This window comes from Ahaetulla prasina, chromosome 1 (assembly GCF_028640845.1).
Source record: "Ahaetulla prasina isolate Xishuangbanna chromosome 1, ASM2864084v1, whole genome shotgun sequence".
NCBI classification, from domain to species: domain Eukaryota; kingdom Metazoa; phylum Chordata; class Lepidosauria; order Squamata; family Colubridae; genus Ahaetulla; species Ahaetulla prasina.
This window is the reverse complement of record NC_080539.1, coordinates 366,746,368-366,764,624: the sequence shown is the minus strand read 5'-3', so window position 1 is coordinate 366,764,624 and position 18,257 is coordinate 366,746,368. Positions and strand designations below refer to the sequence as shown.

Genomic DNA, 18,257 nt, shown 5'->3' with positions numbered 1-18,257 from the left:
GCTGAGCATGAGCGGGATGGGGGGGCAAGGATTTTTGCTACCGGTTCTCCGAACCACCCGCCGCCATTGCAACCAGATCGGGCGATCCAGTCCGAACCCCTGGGCCCATTTTACCCCTGGGCTCAACCCATCTCGTCTCTAAATATGGCACATATGGAAGCCCAGATGTTGACGGCAGACTTATTTGGGAGGGACACAGCCGAGAGAGAAAGACACACAGGTTTTGGGAACACTGGTTAAAATAAATTCTTAGCAAGGGAAAAATATATCTAAAGTGGTTCTTTCATACATTAGTTTTCACCTCTCCCGTCTGCCACGAGAAAAGAACATTTCATGTGACTGCTGGTGTTTCTTGCCAGCTCAAGAGATCCCCTTTTTGGATCCTGAGAGATCTTCCTCCCTGGGAGATCTATTTGATGATGGCAGGCACAATCATCTTGGGGAAGGCGTAGTATCTGCAGTCAGCTGGAGGAACCAAATCCATAACTGTAGTGTGGATGTTCTTGGTCTCAAAACCGGCCTCCACCAAGTGGTTGATTTGTGTTTCCTAAGGAAAAATATCAAAGGCAGATTTACCTTGTATTCAACACAGGATGCTAAGCTCCAGTTTAAATAAACCATTGCTGGCTGCATCCACATGACCTCTTAAGGCAGGGAGGGTCGACTTTTTTCTCAAGAGGCAATCCAAAAGAGAAGGGGGAAGGGCCTATGAGAATGCTACTGTCAACCATGAAGCCGACCTGACCGAAGCTATTTTGAAGCTTCGGTGTTGCTTCCACATTGGAGCTGAGGGATAGGGAGCGGGGAAATAGAGATAGCTGGGGTTTGTAGTCGAAGCAAAACAGTTTCTCCTGGGAACCAAGGACACTTCCACAGGTGGTCAGAGGAGTGAAGATGCCAGGCAACCGGGGGACACCTTGATTGGACCATGTGACTGATTGTTTGGAGAAGGAGGAAAACTTTTATTTTTAATTAGGTGAAAACTGCGGGAACCTTCAGAGTTGGTTTTCACCAGCCTGTGCCAATATGATATGTCCAATAAAACTATTCTTTGAGGAATTCACTTGCCTCAAAGTTCTGTTTGCTATGGATGTATTACTTGGAACACTGACGGCTACTGTCTTGAGAAGGAGTTCTGTCAATAGGTAGGAAACAGTAAAGAAGCTGCTTAGAACAGGGGTCTCCAACCTTGGCAACTTTAAGACTTGTGGACTTCAACTCCCAGAGTTCCTCAGCCAGCTTTGCTGACTGAGGAACTCTGGGAGTTGAAGTCCACAAGTCTTAAAGTTGCCAAGGTTGGAGACACCCGGCTTAGAAGAACCTCAATGGGTCTTTCTTGGTTTGGGGAGGCCGACCCTGCAGATAGTTTTTCTCCTTCAAGCAAACCACCGCATGTTCAACAGGCTTTCTTGCAAGCCACAAAGCAACACAGAGCTAATTGTGTGTTGTTGTGGTGGTGCTGGGCTCGGGATGGGTTCTCCACCCAGTGACGTTTCCTACACAGTGACGGCAGCCTTTCCCTGCTCTCACCTGAAACATCCTTTCGATGTCCGAATACTTGCTCTTCAACAGGTCCCCCCAGGAAGTCAAGTTGCAATAGGTGAAGACCCCGCCTGGCTTCAGGAGGCGATGGGCGTGAGCCTACAGGGAGGAAAGGAAGAGTGGCATTTGGGGAGGCAGCGTTAAGCGCAAAGAGTCAGGACCATGCATTAAGCTCCAGTTGATTTTATTGCTCATACACAATCTGGTCAACTAACAGTCAGCACTAAATTGGTGCGAGATAAGAATCAACAGAATTCAAGAAGGGTTAGACTTAAATTGTTTGTGGGAGTGTAATCACTCCAGGTTGATTCCTCTCTTGACTCCACCCCGTCTGTCCTTCTCCTACAGTCAGGGAATGCCAGAGAATCTGTTACTTGGTGTGATGGAATGTAGTCTGGATTCCCAGAGGGAGGGGCTGCGTTCCAGAGGAGGCAGAGACTAACTCAGTTCAGATTGTTTGTGTGGGAGAAAGAGGATGAAGGCAACTCCTCCCTAATAGTTCCCACAGCATATGCTTTATGGAGCGAGCTGTTTGCTTTAGTTTGGTAAGATTTCTGTCCATAGGTGAGGATCAGTAAAGGAAGCAGCATAGAAAAACATGTCTTTCTTGGTTTTGGGAACTGGACCCTTGGAAAGAGTGGTTCTGCTCCCAAGCCAGGTGGAATCTCAATCGTATTTTCAGGATCGCCATCTTGACTTTTTTGATCTCCATCTTTTTTTAACCAAATGCCAAAAAAGTCAAAATGGCGACTACAATCATGTAATCACAATGCACGTAAACAAAGCATAAAGCACTAACGACACGGCGGCGGTCGCCATTATTACTTTTTTTTTAACCGTACTTTTTTTTTTTCCCAACCCAAGAGTTCAATATGAGTCGGAAAAATCAACCTGATGATCGCACAACCACGCAATGGCAATGCACATAAAAAGGTACAATGTCAAGCGCCAGGGAAATCAGGAAGTCCAGGCAGCTCAAAGGGTGTTTTTTTTTTAATTTGAATTTATATCCCACCCTTCTCCGAAGACTCAGGGCAGCTTACATTATGTATAAAGATTTGTTGCGAGCTTAGACTCTACAAGAATCTGAACTACTAACTGCCCAAGCAAATTAGCCACAAAGAGTCACAAGAATTCAAAATAGGCTGGACTTAAGATCGCTTGTGGGCGCAAAGGGACTCATGACTGATGACACATTTGATCCCTCCCTCGGACTTAGCCTGGTCATCTACATATAGTTGCTCACACATTTGTGGTTGCCATCTTGACTTTTTTTGATGCACATTTTAAAAAAATCACCTTTCATCAGACAGCTGTGGCCACCGTCTTGGCTTCCGCCGTGTGAACACCCCTGGCCACATCTGGACAACAGTTTGAAGGGAAAGTTGGCATACGGCTGCCCCAGAGGGCAGAAACCAGAGAGTTGATATGGCAGGGAAGTGAACGTCTCTTCAATCAACGGCAAACTGACTGCCCTGAATGAAGAGGAGGAGGCTGAAAAAAATTTTACTATCAAGGTCAGCAGCTTCACCAAGCGGGAGAGAACCAGCTGGGTCTCCTACGGAGTGATGGACTACAGGGCCCATGATCCTTTGCCATTAGCCAGGCTATCTGTGTGTTGTGGCCCGCCAGCGGCCAGCAGAGCTGGCAGCAGATTCGGACAGTGAGGAGGTTGGGGAGGAACATGCGCCAGTCCTGGAGTCTGGTGAAGGCTCAGACGATGGCTCTGAGTCAGAGGCAGAGAGGGGGCCAAGGCCAGCTGGTAATTCTTTGCTGCCTCCGGAATCTCTGGAGTCCGACATCAGCGAGGCAGAAGAAAAGCGTGAGCCTGTTCCCAGTGTGCGCATGCGCAGAGCTGCCAGGAGACAGGAACAATTAAGGAAACAGGGTCGACTTGGGAGTAAGGCTTGGAGATGATTGGGCCCTCCCATAAGACATAAAGAGAAGCGAACAGGACGTGAGCTTTTGCAAGAAGCAATTAGTTTATCTGTCTGATTCAAGATTTGAAACTTCTGTTTGTGACTCTGTGCCACGTTTGGCCTTGCCCTGCACCTGGAAATTAGCTCTTTGGCAGCGTTCCACGTGAGATAGGTGGGTGTTGATAACCTTCTTCTGAAAGACTTCTTTATCAAGCCTTGCGGACTGTAAATGAAAGTAATTTACAGCCGTATGAATTAAAGAGGTTTGCCGTCCCTTGATCTTCATCAAGACCCTCTGTAAAATTGGTTTGGAATCCTAGTTTGGAAAAATTTTTAGGTTTTTTCAAAATGACTCAACAACTTTCAGAAACGCAGCAACTTGCTGCAGCCTTAAATAAAATTGGGGAAAAAATAGCAGGACTATCAGAGCGTATGGATAATATGACATTGGAACTGACATCTGAAATGAAAAAGATGAAACGAGATGAATGAAAATTTTGCAAAGCAAAGAGAGGAAATGACAATTATTAAAGATGAAATGGAGCAGATCCATGTACATGAGGTAAAAGTGGATCGGCAAATTGGTGAAATATTTTATAAAAATGAGCAGCAAGATAAGAGAATTTGTCTCTTGGAAGAAGAGATGAGGAAATATAATTTGGTTATCCGAGGAATTTCAGAAGAAAAGGAGGATAAATTGAAACAGCGGGTTTTGAAATGGATTAATGATCTGGATACGCAACTTACGTTTACAATAGCAGACCTGGCAAGTGTTTTTAGAATTGGATATAGAAGGCAAAATGGCTCTAACAGGAATGTGCTTGTCAGGTTCGCAAATCTTGGTGATAAGCTGGAAGTTATGGCCAAGGTGAGAGAGATGGGAGATGCTTTGAAGTTTGAAGGGAAGACTATTCAAGTCTTCCCGGATATATCAAGAGAAGAAAGGGCATGGAGATTTTTTTTAAAACCAATTACAAAAGTTTTGAGAGATAATGGAATTAAATATAATTGGAGGCCACCACAACAATTGAAATTTTTTTATAAAGGAAGGATGCGTACAATTACCCCAGACATAGATGCACTATTATATTTACGGGAGCTTGGACTGATTGAGATGGAGGATTTAATGGAGATAAAGGATCAAATGCTTAAGATGGGTGGAACATACGCGGAAACATCAACCCCAGAAGAAGAAAAAGGGGCTATTGGAGGGCAAGACCCTAAAGGGTTAAAGAGGAAAGAAATATCACCTGTGTTGGTTGAACAGAAGAAAAGTCGTGAGGATACAGCAGGAGAAGAAGCAGACAGGAGTCTTGGAAAATATGAAGCCGAATGCGGGAGAGAACCATCATTATCTTTTTTCTTGAGTGATGAATTTAAATAGACAGCCCGAAAGAAGTGGCCCGGACATTGGCACGTCCCCTCTCCCCCATTCTCTTTATAGAGGCGAAACCGATGAGGATGTGGGGGAAGAAGATTGTTTGTATTTTATTGTTTGTCTTGTTTTTTGTTTTGTTTTTTGTTTTTCTTATCTTTTTTTATATGTTAAATGTTGGTTATATGGGAGTTTAATGTTGGGTTGTGGGCACAGAAAGGAAGATGCGGGGATAGGATTGAAAAATTTATATTTTAAATGGGAGTCATAAAAATAATGTCATGGAATGTGAAGGGTACAGGGAATCAGATTAAAAGAAGAAGATTGGAATTTAAGATTAAAAGAGATTTACCAGATATTTTATTTTTACAAGAAACCCATCAGAAATCTGAAGATTCAAATAGAATGTATATAAAAGGTATGCAAATATATGAAAAAGCATTTGGAACTTCAAAAGCCAGAGGAGTTGCAACACTGATATCAGATAGGGTGTATTTTGAAAAACATCAGGTAATTTTGGATGAAGATGGAAGATATGTAATAATTGTTGGAAATCTTAATGAGGAAAAAGTGACACTTGTTAATTTATATTTACCGAATGTAAAACAAAGAGAATTTCTTGAAAAAATAACAAAAATTTTGGAGAATGAAAGTGTAGGGAAAGTAATTGTGGCTGGGGATTTTAATTTAATCAGAGATAAAATAGACAGTACTAACCCCACCCGCTGTGGAGGAGCAAATAAAATGGGGATTTTAAATAAGTGGATGCTTCGAAACGGCGTGGTGGATGTGTGGAGAGAGGTCAAAGGAATTGAAAGAGTATATACTTTTTTCTCTAAGATATATAATACATATTCTAGAATTGATTATATTTTTCTTTCTAAAGATTTGTTGAATAATGTGGATAAGGTAGATGTGGGAATTTTTAAAGATTCTGATCATGCAGAAGTTATGGTGGATTTAGATTTTAATTTTGAGAAAAAAAGAAGCTATTGGAGATATGAGGAGAAACTGTATAAAAATGAAAAGGATAAAAAATGGATACTTAAAAAATTGGAGGAAAGTTGGAGATTAAATGATAACGGGGAGGTTAAATTTGAAATTGTTTGGGATGCGATGAAAGCGGTGTTTAGAGGGGAGAGTATTAAATTATCAAGTAGGAAATATAAAAATTATAAAATTAAAATGGAAAGAGATAAAAACCAGATTAAAGAATTGGAAAATCAATTTTTGCTTACTAAAGAAAAAAAATTCTTCAGGAGCTTAATATGTTAAGAAATAAAATGATAGAAGAGGATACAGAGTTAGTAAAAAGAAATTTGAGATATTTAAATAGGAATGACACATTTGACCGCTCCCTCGGACTTAGCCTGGTCATCTACATATAGTTGCTCACACATTTGTGGTTGCCATCTTGACTTTTTTTGATGCACATTTTAAAAAATCACCTTTCATCAGACAGTTGTGGCCACCATCTTGGCTTCCGCCGTGTGAACACCCCTGGCCACATCTGGACAACAGTTTGAAGGGAAAGTTGGCATATGGCTGCCCCAGAGGGTAGAAACCAGAGAGTTGATATGGCAGGGAAGTGAACGTCTCTTCAATCAACGGCAAACTGACTGCCCTGAATGAAGAGGAGGAGGCTGAAAATTTTTTTACTATCAAGGCCAGCAGCTTCACCAAGCAGGAGAGAACCAGCTGGGTCTCCTACGGAGTGATGGACTACAGGGCCCATGATCCTTTGCCATTAGCCAGGCTATCTGTGTGTTGTGGCCCGCCAGCGGCCAGCAGAGCTGGCAGCAGATTCGGACAGTAAGGAGGTTGGGGAGGAACATGCGCCAGTCCTGGAGTCTGGGGAAGGCTCGGACGATGGCTCTGAGTCAGAGGCAGAGAGGGGGCCAAGGCCAGCTGGTAATTCTTTGCTGCCTCCGGAATCTCTGGAGTCCGACATCAGCGAGGCAGAAGAACAGCGTGAGCCTGTTCCCAGTGTGCGCATGCGCAGAGCTGCCAGGAGACAGGAACAATTAAGGAAACAGGGTCGACTTGGGAGTAAGGCTTGGAGATGATTGGGCCCTCCCATAAGACATAAAGAGAAGCGAACAGGACGTGAGCTTTTGCAAGAAGCAATTAGTTTATCTGGCTGATTCAAGATTTGAAACTTCTGTTTGTGACTCTGTGCCACGTTTAGCCTTGCCCTGCACCTGGAAATTAGCTCTTTGGCAGCGTTCCACGTGAGATAGGTGGGTGTTGATAACCTTCTTCTGAAAGACTTCTTTATCAAGCCTTGCGGACTGTAAATGAAAGTAATTTACAGCCGTATGAATTAAAGAGGTTTGCCGGGACTAAGTTTGTACTGTTTACTTTCTAAGGAAGCCTAGGTCAGAACACTGGGAGACAGGATCTTGCCTCTAGATCAGGTGATCCTACCCAGCCTTCCCAACCTTTTGGAAGACCAGTGGAGGAACCCTTGAAATAAATTTCAAATTTCAGGGAACCTCAAAATAAAACTCGCAAGACCCAGGAAAAATTCCCCCTGTGACTCACTTCTAACCTACGTTTTATAACCCCAACAAAGCTAAGTAAACAGGCCCTCTGCTGCCCATAGCAGCGTCACAAATTCCGAAAATCAATTTTATTTTATTTTTTCAGTCACAATCTCTCGCACATCCCTGGCGAAAGGCTGTTACAGCTCCTCTCTTGGCCCCATATTCCTTGTCTTTCTCAAAGGAAGAGGAGGGACACTCCCAGTCAAACAAGAGCCAGGAAGAAGCAGGGATGCTTTTCAGGTAGGCCAAGACCTTCGTTCAAAGTGATTTTTGCTCCCGTTTTATGACCTATCTTGTCACAGTTGTGAAATGAGTGACACAGTTGTTAAGAATGCTGCAATGGTCATAAATGTGAGGACCAGTCATAAGTGTGAGGACTCATCATAAGTGCGAGGTCCGGTTATAATACACATTTTTTTTCAGCCCTCCGAATAGTCCCTATGTGTAGGGAAAGAAAACTCAGCTAGTCCTCGACTCATGACCAGAACTGAGCCCAAAATTTCTGTCGCTTAAGTGAGACGTTTGTTCAAAGTGAGTTTTGCCCCCATTTTACGACCTATCTTGTCACCGTGGTGAAGCGAAGCACCGCAGTTGTGAAATGAGTGACACGGCTGTTAAAAATGCTGCGATGGTCATAAATGTGAGGACCGGTCATAAGTGTGAGGACTGGTCATACGTGCGAGGACCGGTCATAATACATTTTTTTCCCAGCCCTCTGAATAGTCCCTATATGTAGGATAAGAAAACTCAGCTAGTCCTCGACTCACAACCACAACTAAGCCCAAAATTTCTGTTGCTTAAGTGAGATGCAGGTGACTGAACTCAGCCGGTCAGGCGCGTCCCTCACATTCCTTCCTGGGACAAAGGACAGGCCACGTCTTCCAGGGGGAAGCAAACAGGTTTGACCGTTTGCTCCTTGGTGCACAACCACTATTGTAAACCTGAAAGGGCCCTGTTGCTATCTCCTTATCCGGGAGAGAGAGGGCTGAAAAACATATAAAGAAAAATGCATTCGAGGTGAGCTCACCTTTGGGTCTTTGGTATTCTCTAAGCCAGAGGTCCCCAACCTTTCAGACCACAGGGACCACTAAATTCATAATTTTAAATCCCACAGACCACTAATATGATCTGTCTCATGACCGGTTGGGTGGGTGTGGCTAGGTGGTCATGTGACTGGGTGGGCGTGGCCAACTCAATGTCACCCACATCGAGGGGCGTCTCTACTCACCCCTCTTCTGCCAGCTACTCGTCACCTGCCCACCTGGGCTCCTTAGGGCCCCAACAGGAAGCAGTTGCTGGAGCTAAGCAGCCACCACAAGAAAGAGTTGGCAAAACAGCTCAGTTCAAATTGGATCTGACCGAGAAGGAGGCTCAGCAGAAGCATCTCACTGAGGACTAGGAGCATAGGCTTTCCAAGCAGAGGGAAGACCTGAGGGAGTGCATGGCCAGGTATCGGCACCTGGAGGCTCAGCGGGCTGAGATGGTCAGCCAGTTCGAGGCCATGAGGCAGTCCCACTGGAACGAGGCCCTCCGGCTCTTCGCCACCAGCGGCACTTCATTCTAGCCCCCCTCCAGTAGGAATTTCTGCCCCCTTCCAACCCACACAAAAAGACCCCAGAGGGGGAGACTCTCTAACGACCATTCATTGCATGTATCCACCCCAGGGACCATAGTTTGAGGACCCCTGATTTAGTGCAATATAAAAAAATGCAAATAATTTTTCTGTGGACCACAAAAATTTTCTCAGGGACCACCAGTGGTCCATGGACCACCAGTTGGTGACCGCTGCTCTAAGCTTGGTGGGTTTTCTTGCAAATGGTTCCTTACCAAGCAAATGGAGAAATAACACTGCTTAATAGAGCGTGTCCACTCTAGAGGAGCAAACTCTCTAAATCCCTCTTTTTCTATCCCTTCATGGAGCTTTCAACCCTTAAAGCACTGGTGAAATTGAGCCGGTTCTATCCAGCTCGGGCGAACCCGTAGCGCCAGTGGCTGGAGGCTCTGTGCCAGTGGTGGGTTTCAAATTTTTTTACTACTGGTTCTGTGGGCGTGGCCTGATGGGCGTGGCATGGCCTGATGGGCGTGGTTTGGTGGGCATGGCGGGGGAAAGATACTGTAAAATCTCCATTCCCACCCCACTCCAGGGGAAGCAATACTGTAAAATCTTCATTCCCACCCCACTCCAGGGGAAGGTGACTGCAAAATCCCCATTTCCTCCCGATCAGCTGGGACTCGGGAGGTAGAGAATAGATGGGGACGGAGCCAGTCAGAATTTTTACTACCGGTTCTCCGAACTACTCAAAATTTCCTTTACCGGTTCTCCAGAACTGGTCAGAACCTGCCGAAACCCACCTCTGGCTCCGTCCACCCACCCGAATGTCATCATGTCCCATTTTTGACCCTTTGCACATGTGCTCGCATTTGCGAACTTGTAGTGAAGGTAAGTAAATTTCACCCCTGCCTTAAAGTAGCTTTCCCCAGCCAGACGTCGCCCACAGGTATGTTGCAACTACGCTCCCCCTAGTTCTCAGTCGGAGGAAAGGAGTCCATTTTCAATGGTGCCCATCTCACCTTGATGAAGTCAAACTGATGGGTGTGCCAGCTGTCTTCTGACAAGGGGTACGTGTCGTAGAGTATCCCTGCATGGGAGAAGCAGATTTTTGGATCTCAAGAAAGAAATGCATCACGGTTATAATAATCATTTTTGCTGTCTGGGAATGGGGTGCTCCTTAAATGAACTTCTTGGAGGTTTTTCTTCAACCCACGAGCCCCAATCACAGTGGCCAACAATCAGGACTCTTCCTGGTCTGGGAGGGCCCTTCCTTGTCTTCAGTCCAGTTTTGCTGCCAAATGTGCTGTCATCGATTTATTTATTTGCTAGATCAAGTGATCAAAGGCACTTGTAATCCATGGGTGGGCGACTAGGGCAACTTTACGAACTGTGGACTTCAACTTCCAGAATTCCTGAGCATCCCTGGGCTCAGGAATACTGACGTTGAAGTCCACAGGTCATAAAAGTGCCGTAGTCGCCCACCCTGCCGTAACCCCAGGGGATTCTGGGAGCTGAAGTCCACAGGTCACAAAAGTGCCCTAATCACCCACCCTGCCGTAACCCCAGGGGATTCTGGGAGCTGAAGTCCACAGGTCACAAAAGTGCCATAATCGCCCACCCTGCCGTAACCCCAGGGGATTCTGGGAGCTGAAGTCCACAGGTCACAAAAGTGCCATAATCGCCCACCCTGCCATAACCCCAGGGGATTCTGGGAGCTGAAGTCCACAGGTCACAAAAGTGCCATAATCGCCCACCCTGCCATAGCCCCAGGGGATTCTGGGAGCTGAAGTCCACAGGTCATAAAAGTGCCATAATCGCCCACCCTGCCATAACCCCAGGGGATTCTGGGAGCTGAAGTCCACAAGACGTAAAGTTGCTGTCAGCTTTGGAAGCCATACTAGACCGGAAGCTTCCATGCTGCCACCTTCTCATGTGTGGGAAAATAGGGGGGGGGGATTTAGTAGAGGAGTTGTCTTTAGACATAATAACATTCTTCCTGTCAGTCAAGGTCAGGCCGATCCTGCATCTGGAGGAGAAGTGGTCGGAGTGCTGTCTCGAGATGGGACAGTTGGCGATTGGAGCATGTGATCGACTGCGGAGCGAGGGGATGATTTTGGGGTTTTTTTGATTTACTGAAGGAAAACCCGGACCTCTCAGATTCGGGTTTTCCCAGATGTGCCAGTTTACCTATCCTAGTAAATGGAACTTTGAAGATGCTTGCTTCGGAGTTTTTACTTGGAGTGTGTGTGTGTGTGGGGGGGGTTTCTGGAACGCTGACTGTTGCCACATTCGCCCACCCTTGCTGTAACCCCAGGGGATTCTGGGAGCTGAAGTCCACAGGTTTGCAAAACTGCGAAAAAGTTGGGAAGCCATCACCCAGAGAAACGGAAGCAACCCTGTTTCTTACCGTTAAAATGTTCATCCGGCAAAGTTGGCGCGACCTCTTCCCACAGCCCTTTCAAGGGGACGACCTGCAGGGTCGAGATGGGGTGCAATCAATAAAGGGGCAAGCTGGAAAAACACGCTCATTATTGTAGGGCAAAAGTGTCTTCGTAAAAAGGGGAAAAAACCCAATTTGCAGTGCAAGTAAATGAGGAAAACGAGCAGTTTCAGATCATGGCCCTCAGCAATCAAAGCCTCAGATCTAGGTCCTCCCTGGCAGAAACACAACTCCTTCCAAAGACAGTCAACGTCGGTTTTAAAAGTTGGGGAGGAGACTCTCCTCTTGTTTGCCTTATTTTGGAGCAGGGCTGGAAGGCTGTTAGCCCTGTGAGGTAGTCCAGAGAAGAAGCACCACTTGGGGTTCTTCTAACTCTATCCTTATTGTAAGGTGGCATGAAAAGAATTTGGCAAGTCTGAAAGTATTTTTATTTATTAGATTTGTATCCTGTCTATTGCTTTCTAAGCAACTTGAGGCAGCGAACAACATACCTAGTACTCCTTCCTCCTCCTATTGTCCTCACAACAACAACCCTGTGAGGTGGGTTGAGCTGGGAGAGAGAGAGAGAGAGAGATTGGCCAGAAGTCACCCCACTGTCTTTCATGCCTAAGGCAGGATTAGAACTCACCGTCTCCTGGTGATTGGCCCAAAGTCACCCAATGGCTTTCGTGCCTAAGGCGGGACTAGAACTCACCGTCTCCTGCTGATTGGCCCAAAATCACCAGAAGGCTTTCATGCCTAAAGTGGGACTAGAACTCACCGTCTCCTGGTGATTGGCCCAAAATTACCCGATGGCTTCTGTGTCTAAGGCGGGACTAGAACTCACCATCTCTTGGTGATTGGCCCAAAATCACCAGAAGGCTTTCATGCCTAAAGTGGAACTAGAACTCACCGTCTCCTGGTGATTGGCCCAAAATTACCCGATGGCTTCTGTGTCTAAGGCCGGACTAGAACTCACCATCTCCTGGTGATTGGCCCAAAATCACCAGAAGGCTTTCATGCCTAAAGTGGGACTAGAACTCACCGTCTCCTGGTGATTGGCCCAAAATTACCCGATGGTAATTTTGTTGTAAATGTTGTACCTTGATGAACGTATCTTTTCTTTTATGTACACTGAGAGCATATGCACCAAGACAAATTCCTTGTGTGTCCAATCACACTTGGCCAATAAAAAATTCTATTCTATTCTATTCTATTCTATTCTAAGGCCGGACTAGAATTCACCATCTCCTGGTGATTGGCCCAAAATCACCAGAAGGCTTTCATGCCTAAAGTGGGACTAGAACTCACCGTCTCCTGGTGATTGGCCCAAAGTCACCAGATGGCTTTCATGCCTAAAATGGGACTAGAACTCACCGTTTCCCGATTTCTAGGTTGACACCTTAACCACTACACCAAACCAACTCTACCTTCCTCTTCTTTTACTGTCTGGAAAACTAAGGGGGAAATCCCTTCTGAATTGCTTCCCATGCCCTCCTCCCTGATACCTGTTTTATACCTCATTGTCAAGTCTGCTACTCTCCCTCCTGCCTCCCAAGGACATTCTCACATGCCATTGTTACTCCCTCTGCCTGCTCACAGCTGCCCAGTTTAGGACCACCTTATGGGCTCTGTTACATCACTTCCCTCCCCTCATTCGTTGCTCTTGAGCCCCCGCTCCCCTTTCCCATCATGCACTGTGATGGAACCCTGAAAAAAACGATCTGCGTGATATCACAAAGCACGGTTTGCAAGATGACATCATAAGCAGGTGGGCTGTAGTTGCTTTCCTGCTGGGCCTCCCTGCCCTCTTCTCACCAGGCCCCTTTTCCCCAACCTTGTGAGGCTGTGTTTTCGCCCACTCCTGCAGCCTCTGGAAGACTCCTTCGTTGCATTCGATGATCCAGTGCTCCTGGATGTCAAACTCTTCGATTTTGCTGGCAGCGATGGCCATGCCAAAGCCAACCTCCAGCACACGGCCTCCTGAAAAGAAGATTTGATTGGTTGATTGATTGATTGATTGATTGCATTTATATGCTGCCCCTCTCGCTATCCAAAGACTGGCTTAGATCAGGTTAGCTATAAGAGCCAGAGAGATGAACTTGGAGAAACTATGCCTCAAATTACAAAAATGTGATTTCTCTGAGGAAATGAAGAAAAGGTTAGAAAGAAACTCAAGATGGTCCCACCTTGACTCTCTTTGGCATAAAAGGAAGAAAACAGGAAAATTCAGTCAATTTCAGAATTTGATTACTAGATGGCCTCTGTCCATAAAATAGAATTTTATGTCTTTCTTAAGAAATCTGTTTCTTATCCTTAAAAAAAAAGGCTTAAGAATGTCAGATCAAGTTAATTCTTGGAGAAGAACCAGAGATCTGCAGTCTAGACTGGCAGAAAGAGAAGGAAGTGACAAATGATTTATCTGTTTTGCCCAGAAAACATACATTCTTGCTTTCTGCAGTATAAGCTCCTATTCTGTGCCAGAGGCTGAACCATTTTCTCCATTACACCATTACAGGTAGTCCTCCACATTATGACCACAATTGAGCCCCAAAGTTATGCGGCTAAGCGAGACATTTGTTAAGTGAGTTTTGCTCAATTTTACGACCTTTCTTGTCACTTGTTGTTAAGTGAATCACGGTGGTTGTTAAGTTCGTTACATGCTTGCTCAGTGAATCTGGTTTACCCATTGGCATTGCCTGTCAGAAGGTCGTAAAAGGAGATCACATGATCCAGGGGTGGGTTCTACTTACCTTTACATTTCAGGGGTGAAATGCTCCTGGTTCGGACAGGATCACCCGATCCGGTAGCGATGGTGGTGGGTGGTTTGGCAAACAGGTAGCAAAAATCCCTGCTCCCCTCCGCCCCAGCTGAGCTGCGCGATCATCCGAGGTTGTTTTTTTTTTACTTTTAAAAGCATTTTTTCTTTGGCCGAAAAAATGCTTTTAAAAGTTAAAAAAAAAGCCTCTGATGATCGTGCGGTTCATTTGGGATCATCAGAGGCTTTTAAAAGCATTTTTTCTACAAACTCTTCGGCAGAAGAGATTGCAAAAAAAAATGCTTTTAAAAGGCTCTGACGATCCCAGCTGAGTTGCCTGATCGTCAGAGGCTTTTTTTTTCTTTTAAAGGCAAAAAAAAAATGCTTTTAAAACAAAATCCTCTGACGATCAGGCAACTCAGCTGGGATCGTCACAGCCTTTTAAAAAGGTTTTTTTACAACCTCTTCAGCCATACCCACCCAGTCACATTACCTTCACCAAGCCACGCCCACAGAACCAGTAGTAACAAATTTTACCTTTCACCACTGCTACTGGTTTGCAACAGAGCCATGCGCACGCATGCGCAGAAGCTTCCCGATGACATCCAGGTCGGTGGGCAGAGCCTCCCGCCGGTTTTACTACCGGTTCTTTTGTGAACTGGTCTGAACCGGGGGCAACCCACCACTGACAGGATCCCAGGAGACTGCAGCCATCATATATGTGAGTTAGTTGCCAAACTGTCCAAATTTTGATCATGTGAGACCATGGGGATGCTGCAACAGTGTGAAAAACGGTCATAAGTCACTTTTTTCAGTGGTGGTGTAACTTTGAACAGTCAGTAAATGAACTGTTGTAAGTCGAGGGCTACCTGTACTTCAAACACACACACGCACACAATTTTCTGGAACTCCTATGGAACTGTCTCGTTCTCAGGACACTGTGCTTGGCCCAAGTCACTATTTGCAGAAAGCTGTTGCCTTGGAGGTTGGAAGAGACCTTTGCCACTGCTCCAGGGAGCAGCCCTTATCTTGGGCCTCAGCCTGCAGCTGTCAGCAAAGGGCGAGACCCCTGAAACGCCCACCCACCCCCACCCCCACCCCCAGCCTTTCCAGAGAGACCTTTCACCACCGAGCTATTCTTATCTCGGTTGCAGTGCAGACAACGGGAACAACCAGGAAGAACTTGACTGATGCGTGTGAGCATCCATGGGAGGTGGGGTTGTGGGGAACATGTTCAACTGAGAGTAGAAGGCCCCCAGGAACATTTCTACGTCCCTAACCATTATGCTATTCCCTATCGGAGTAAGCAATGTTATGCAAAGTGTAGAAAAGGACAGGACAGGATAGGATAGGAATTCTTTATTGGCCAAGTGTGATTGGACACACAAGAAATTTGTCTTTGGTGCATAGGCTCTCAGTGTACATAAAAGAAAAGATATGTTCATCAGGAATCATAAGGTACAACACTTAATGATAGTCATAGGGTACAAATAAGAATAGAATAGAACAGAACAGAACAGAACAGAATAGAATTCTTTATTGGCCAAGTGTGATTGGACACAGAAGGAATTTGTCTTGGTGCGTATGCTCTCGGTGTACATAAAGGAAAAGATACCTTCATCAAGGTACAACACTTACAACACTTAATGATAGTCATAGGCTACAAATTTAACACTTAATGATACAACACTTAATGATGGTCATAGGCTACAGGATTTGTTTAGAAGGATTAAAATAGTTTTGCAGCTTGGCAGCCCTGCTGGATAGGTGGGTGGGTGGGTGGGTGGGAAGAGGGGAACCAGGCCGCGCAAGCAGTGGGTGGGCTTGTGTGCGCATGCATGTCCGTGTGCATCAGTTCACCGCTCGCGTGGGTCAAGTCCACGAAATTAAGCATCGGGAGCTAAGACGAAGGAGAAAAGATACAGGTAGTCCTCGATTTACAACAGTTCATTAAGGCAGGGGTCTCCAACCTTGGCAACTTTAAGCCTGGAGGACTTCAACTCCCAGAATACCCCAGCCAGCAAAGCTGGCTGGGGAATTCTGGGAGTTGCAGTCCTCCAGGCTTAAAGTTGCCAAGGTTGGAGACCCCTGCATTAAGGGATTGTTCACAGTTACAACGGCACGGAAAAAAAAGTGACCCCTGACCGTTTTTTCACACTTACGACTATTGTAGCATTCCCATGGTCATGTGACCAAAGTTCAGTCGCGTGGGAACGGACTCACATTTATGGCCTTGGCCGTGTCATGTGATCCCCTTCTGTGACTTTCTGGCACCTATTCGCCAAAGCACCTGACAAGAAGCAACAGAGGGAAACTAATCAAGGAGAGAAGCAACTTAAAACTAAGGAGAAATTTCCCGACAGTTAGAACAATTAATCAGCGGAACAACTTGCCACCAGAAGTTGTGAACGCTCCAACACTGGAAATTTTTAAGAAGATGTTGGATAACCATTTGTCTGAAGTGGTGTAGGGTTTCCTGCCTGAGCAGAGGGCTGGACTAGAAGACCTCCAAGGTCCCTCCAAGTCAACGGGGAAGCCAGATTTTAACAACTGCAGTGATTTTAAGTTGTTAAGTGCAGTCACTTAACAGCCGTGGCGAGGAAGGGCAGGAAAGGGGGCAAAACTCACTTTGCAAACGTTTCACTTAGCAACGGGAATGTCGGCTTCGGTTTTGGTCGCACCCACGTCAAGGCCCATCTGCATGGAGGCTACAGAACACGTCCCCGAATGGATCTTACCTTGTGAAGCAGCCTCGCTGGCCAAGGCGTGCATGAAGGGGGCTTCCCAACGCTCCATCACCGGCTTCCCCATGATTTCCAAGTGGGTGTCCGCTGGGTTGTAGCCCGCAGCGGCTTCCTTCCAAGAAGGCTGACAATTTTCCCCTTCCAGAAAGATGGGACAAGCCATGTGCGGAAGGTCTAAGGGCACCTAGGAGGTGGCGAGAGAAGGTTGGGAGAGGCTGTCGGAGCTCCAGGAATCTGGAACTACAGGAGCTGCTGCTGGGCTCCTGCTTAGCTTGAAATAGTCGAGGGGGTGGAGCACAGGGGGAAAGCTGAGTAGGCAAAGAGGAGTTAAGGCGGGGAGGAGGGGGAGTTAGCAATTCCCACTTGGGAGCAGGGCAGGAGAAGGCAGGGGACATCTTCCGGAGAAACTGAACCATTGCAGATCGTCTGGCTTAAACAGCTCTCGTTTAATGTTGTATCATTAAGTGTTAAATTGTAGCCTATGACCATCATTTGTGTTGTAAATGTTGTACCTTGATGAAGGTATCGTTTCTTTTATGTACACTGAGAGCATATGCACCAAGACAAATTCCTTGTGTGTCCAATCACACTTGGCCAATAAAGAATTCTATTCTGTTCTGTTCTGTTCTGTTCTATTCTATTCTTATTTGTACCCTATGACTATCATTAAGTGTTGTATCTTATGATTCCTGATGAACATATCTTTTCTTTTATGTACACTGGGAGCATATGCACCAAGACAAATTCCTTGTGTGTCTAATCACACTTGGCCAATAAAAATTCTATTCTATTCTATTCTATTCTATTCTATTCTATTCTATTCTATTCTATGGGATGGGATAAAGCAGAAGAACAGAATGTCAGAGGTGGAAGAGGGGGTCTTCTAGTCCAAACAGGGGGAGACCCTATAGCGTTTCAGACAAATGAAATTGGATGTGCCAAAAAAAGCCAACGCAGGCCTAGGGCGGCATTAACAGAAGGGGTAGGAGCAAGATGGCGTGAAGTGTTAATACCACTTTGTAATGCCTTGATAAGGGCCACACTTGGACTACAACTGCATCCAGCTTTGGTCGCCATGTTGCAAAAAAAAACAAACCATTGTGGAGATTCTAGAAAGAGTGCAGAGAAGAGCAACGAAGATGATTAGGGGACTCGAGGATAAAACATATAAAGAACGGTTGCTGGAACTGGATATGTCTAGTCTTATGAAAAGAAGAATTAGGGGTAACATGATAGCAGTGTTCCAATATCTCAGGGGCTGCCACAAAGAAGAAGGAGTCAAGTTATTCTTCAAAGTACCTGAGGGCAGGACAAGAAGCTTTACAGTTCTGGAGATTTCATGACGAGTGAATGGTATCTAGAAAGAGTGCAGAGAAGAGCAATGAAGATGATTAGGAGATTG

General features: G+C 45.7%; 1 protein-coding gene across 1 annotated transcript; it reads right to left on the bottom strand.

Moving 5' to 3' along the window:
* Positions 1 to 264: 264 nt before the first annotated feature.
* On the bottom strand, positions 265 to 17,144 carry GAMT (guanidinoacetate N-methyltransferase). The gene is made up of 6 exons (XM_058163508.1): positions 16,850 to 17,144; positions 13,191 to 13,336; positions 11,342 to 11,405; positions 9,954 to 10,021; positions 1,531 to 1,641; positions 265 to 547 (listed from the first exon to the last, which is right to left on the bottom strand). Exons 1-6 carry the CDS (start codon positions 17,016 to 17,018, stop codon positions 410 to 412), a joined length of 696 nt encoding a protein of 231 aa, XP_058019491.1. The 5' UTR covers positions 17,019 to 17,144; the 3' UTR covers positions 265 to 409.
* Positions 17,145 to 18,257: the final 1,113 nt, after the last annotated feature.

Bases quoted from the DNA above. Each gene is read 5' to 3' on its own strand.
- GAMT (XM_058163508.1), bottom strand. From the start codon at position 17,018: ATGGCTTGTCCCATCTTTCTGGAAGGGGAAAATTGTCAGCCTTCTTGG. The intron at 11,406-13,190 runs GTTGGGGAAAAG...TCGACCCTGCAG, and splicing joins CGAAAACACAGCCTCACAAG to GTCGTCCCCTTGAAAGGGCT. The intron at 1,642-9,953 runs GTGAGATGGGCA...TCCTCCCTGTAG, and splicing joins ATCAGTTTGACTTCATCAAG to GCTCACGCCCATCGCCTCCT.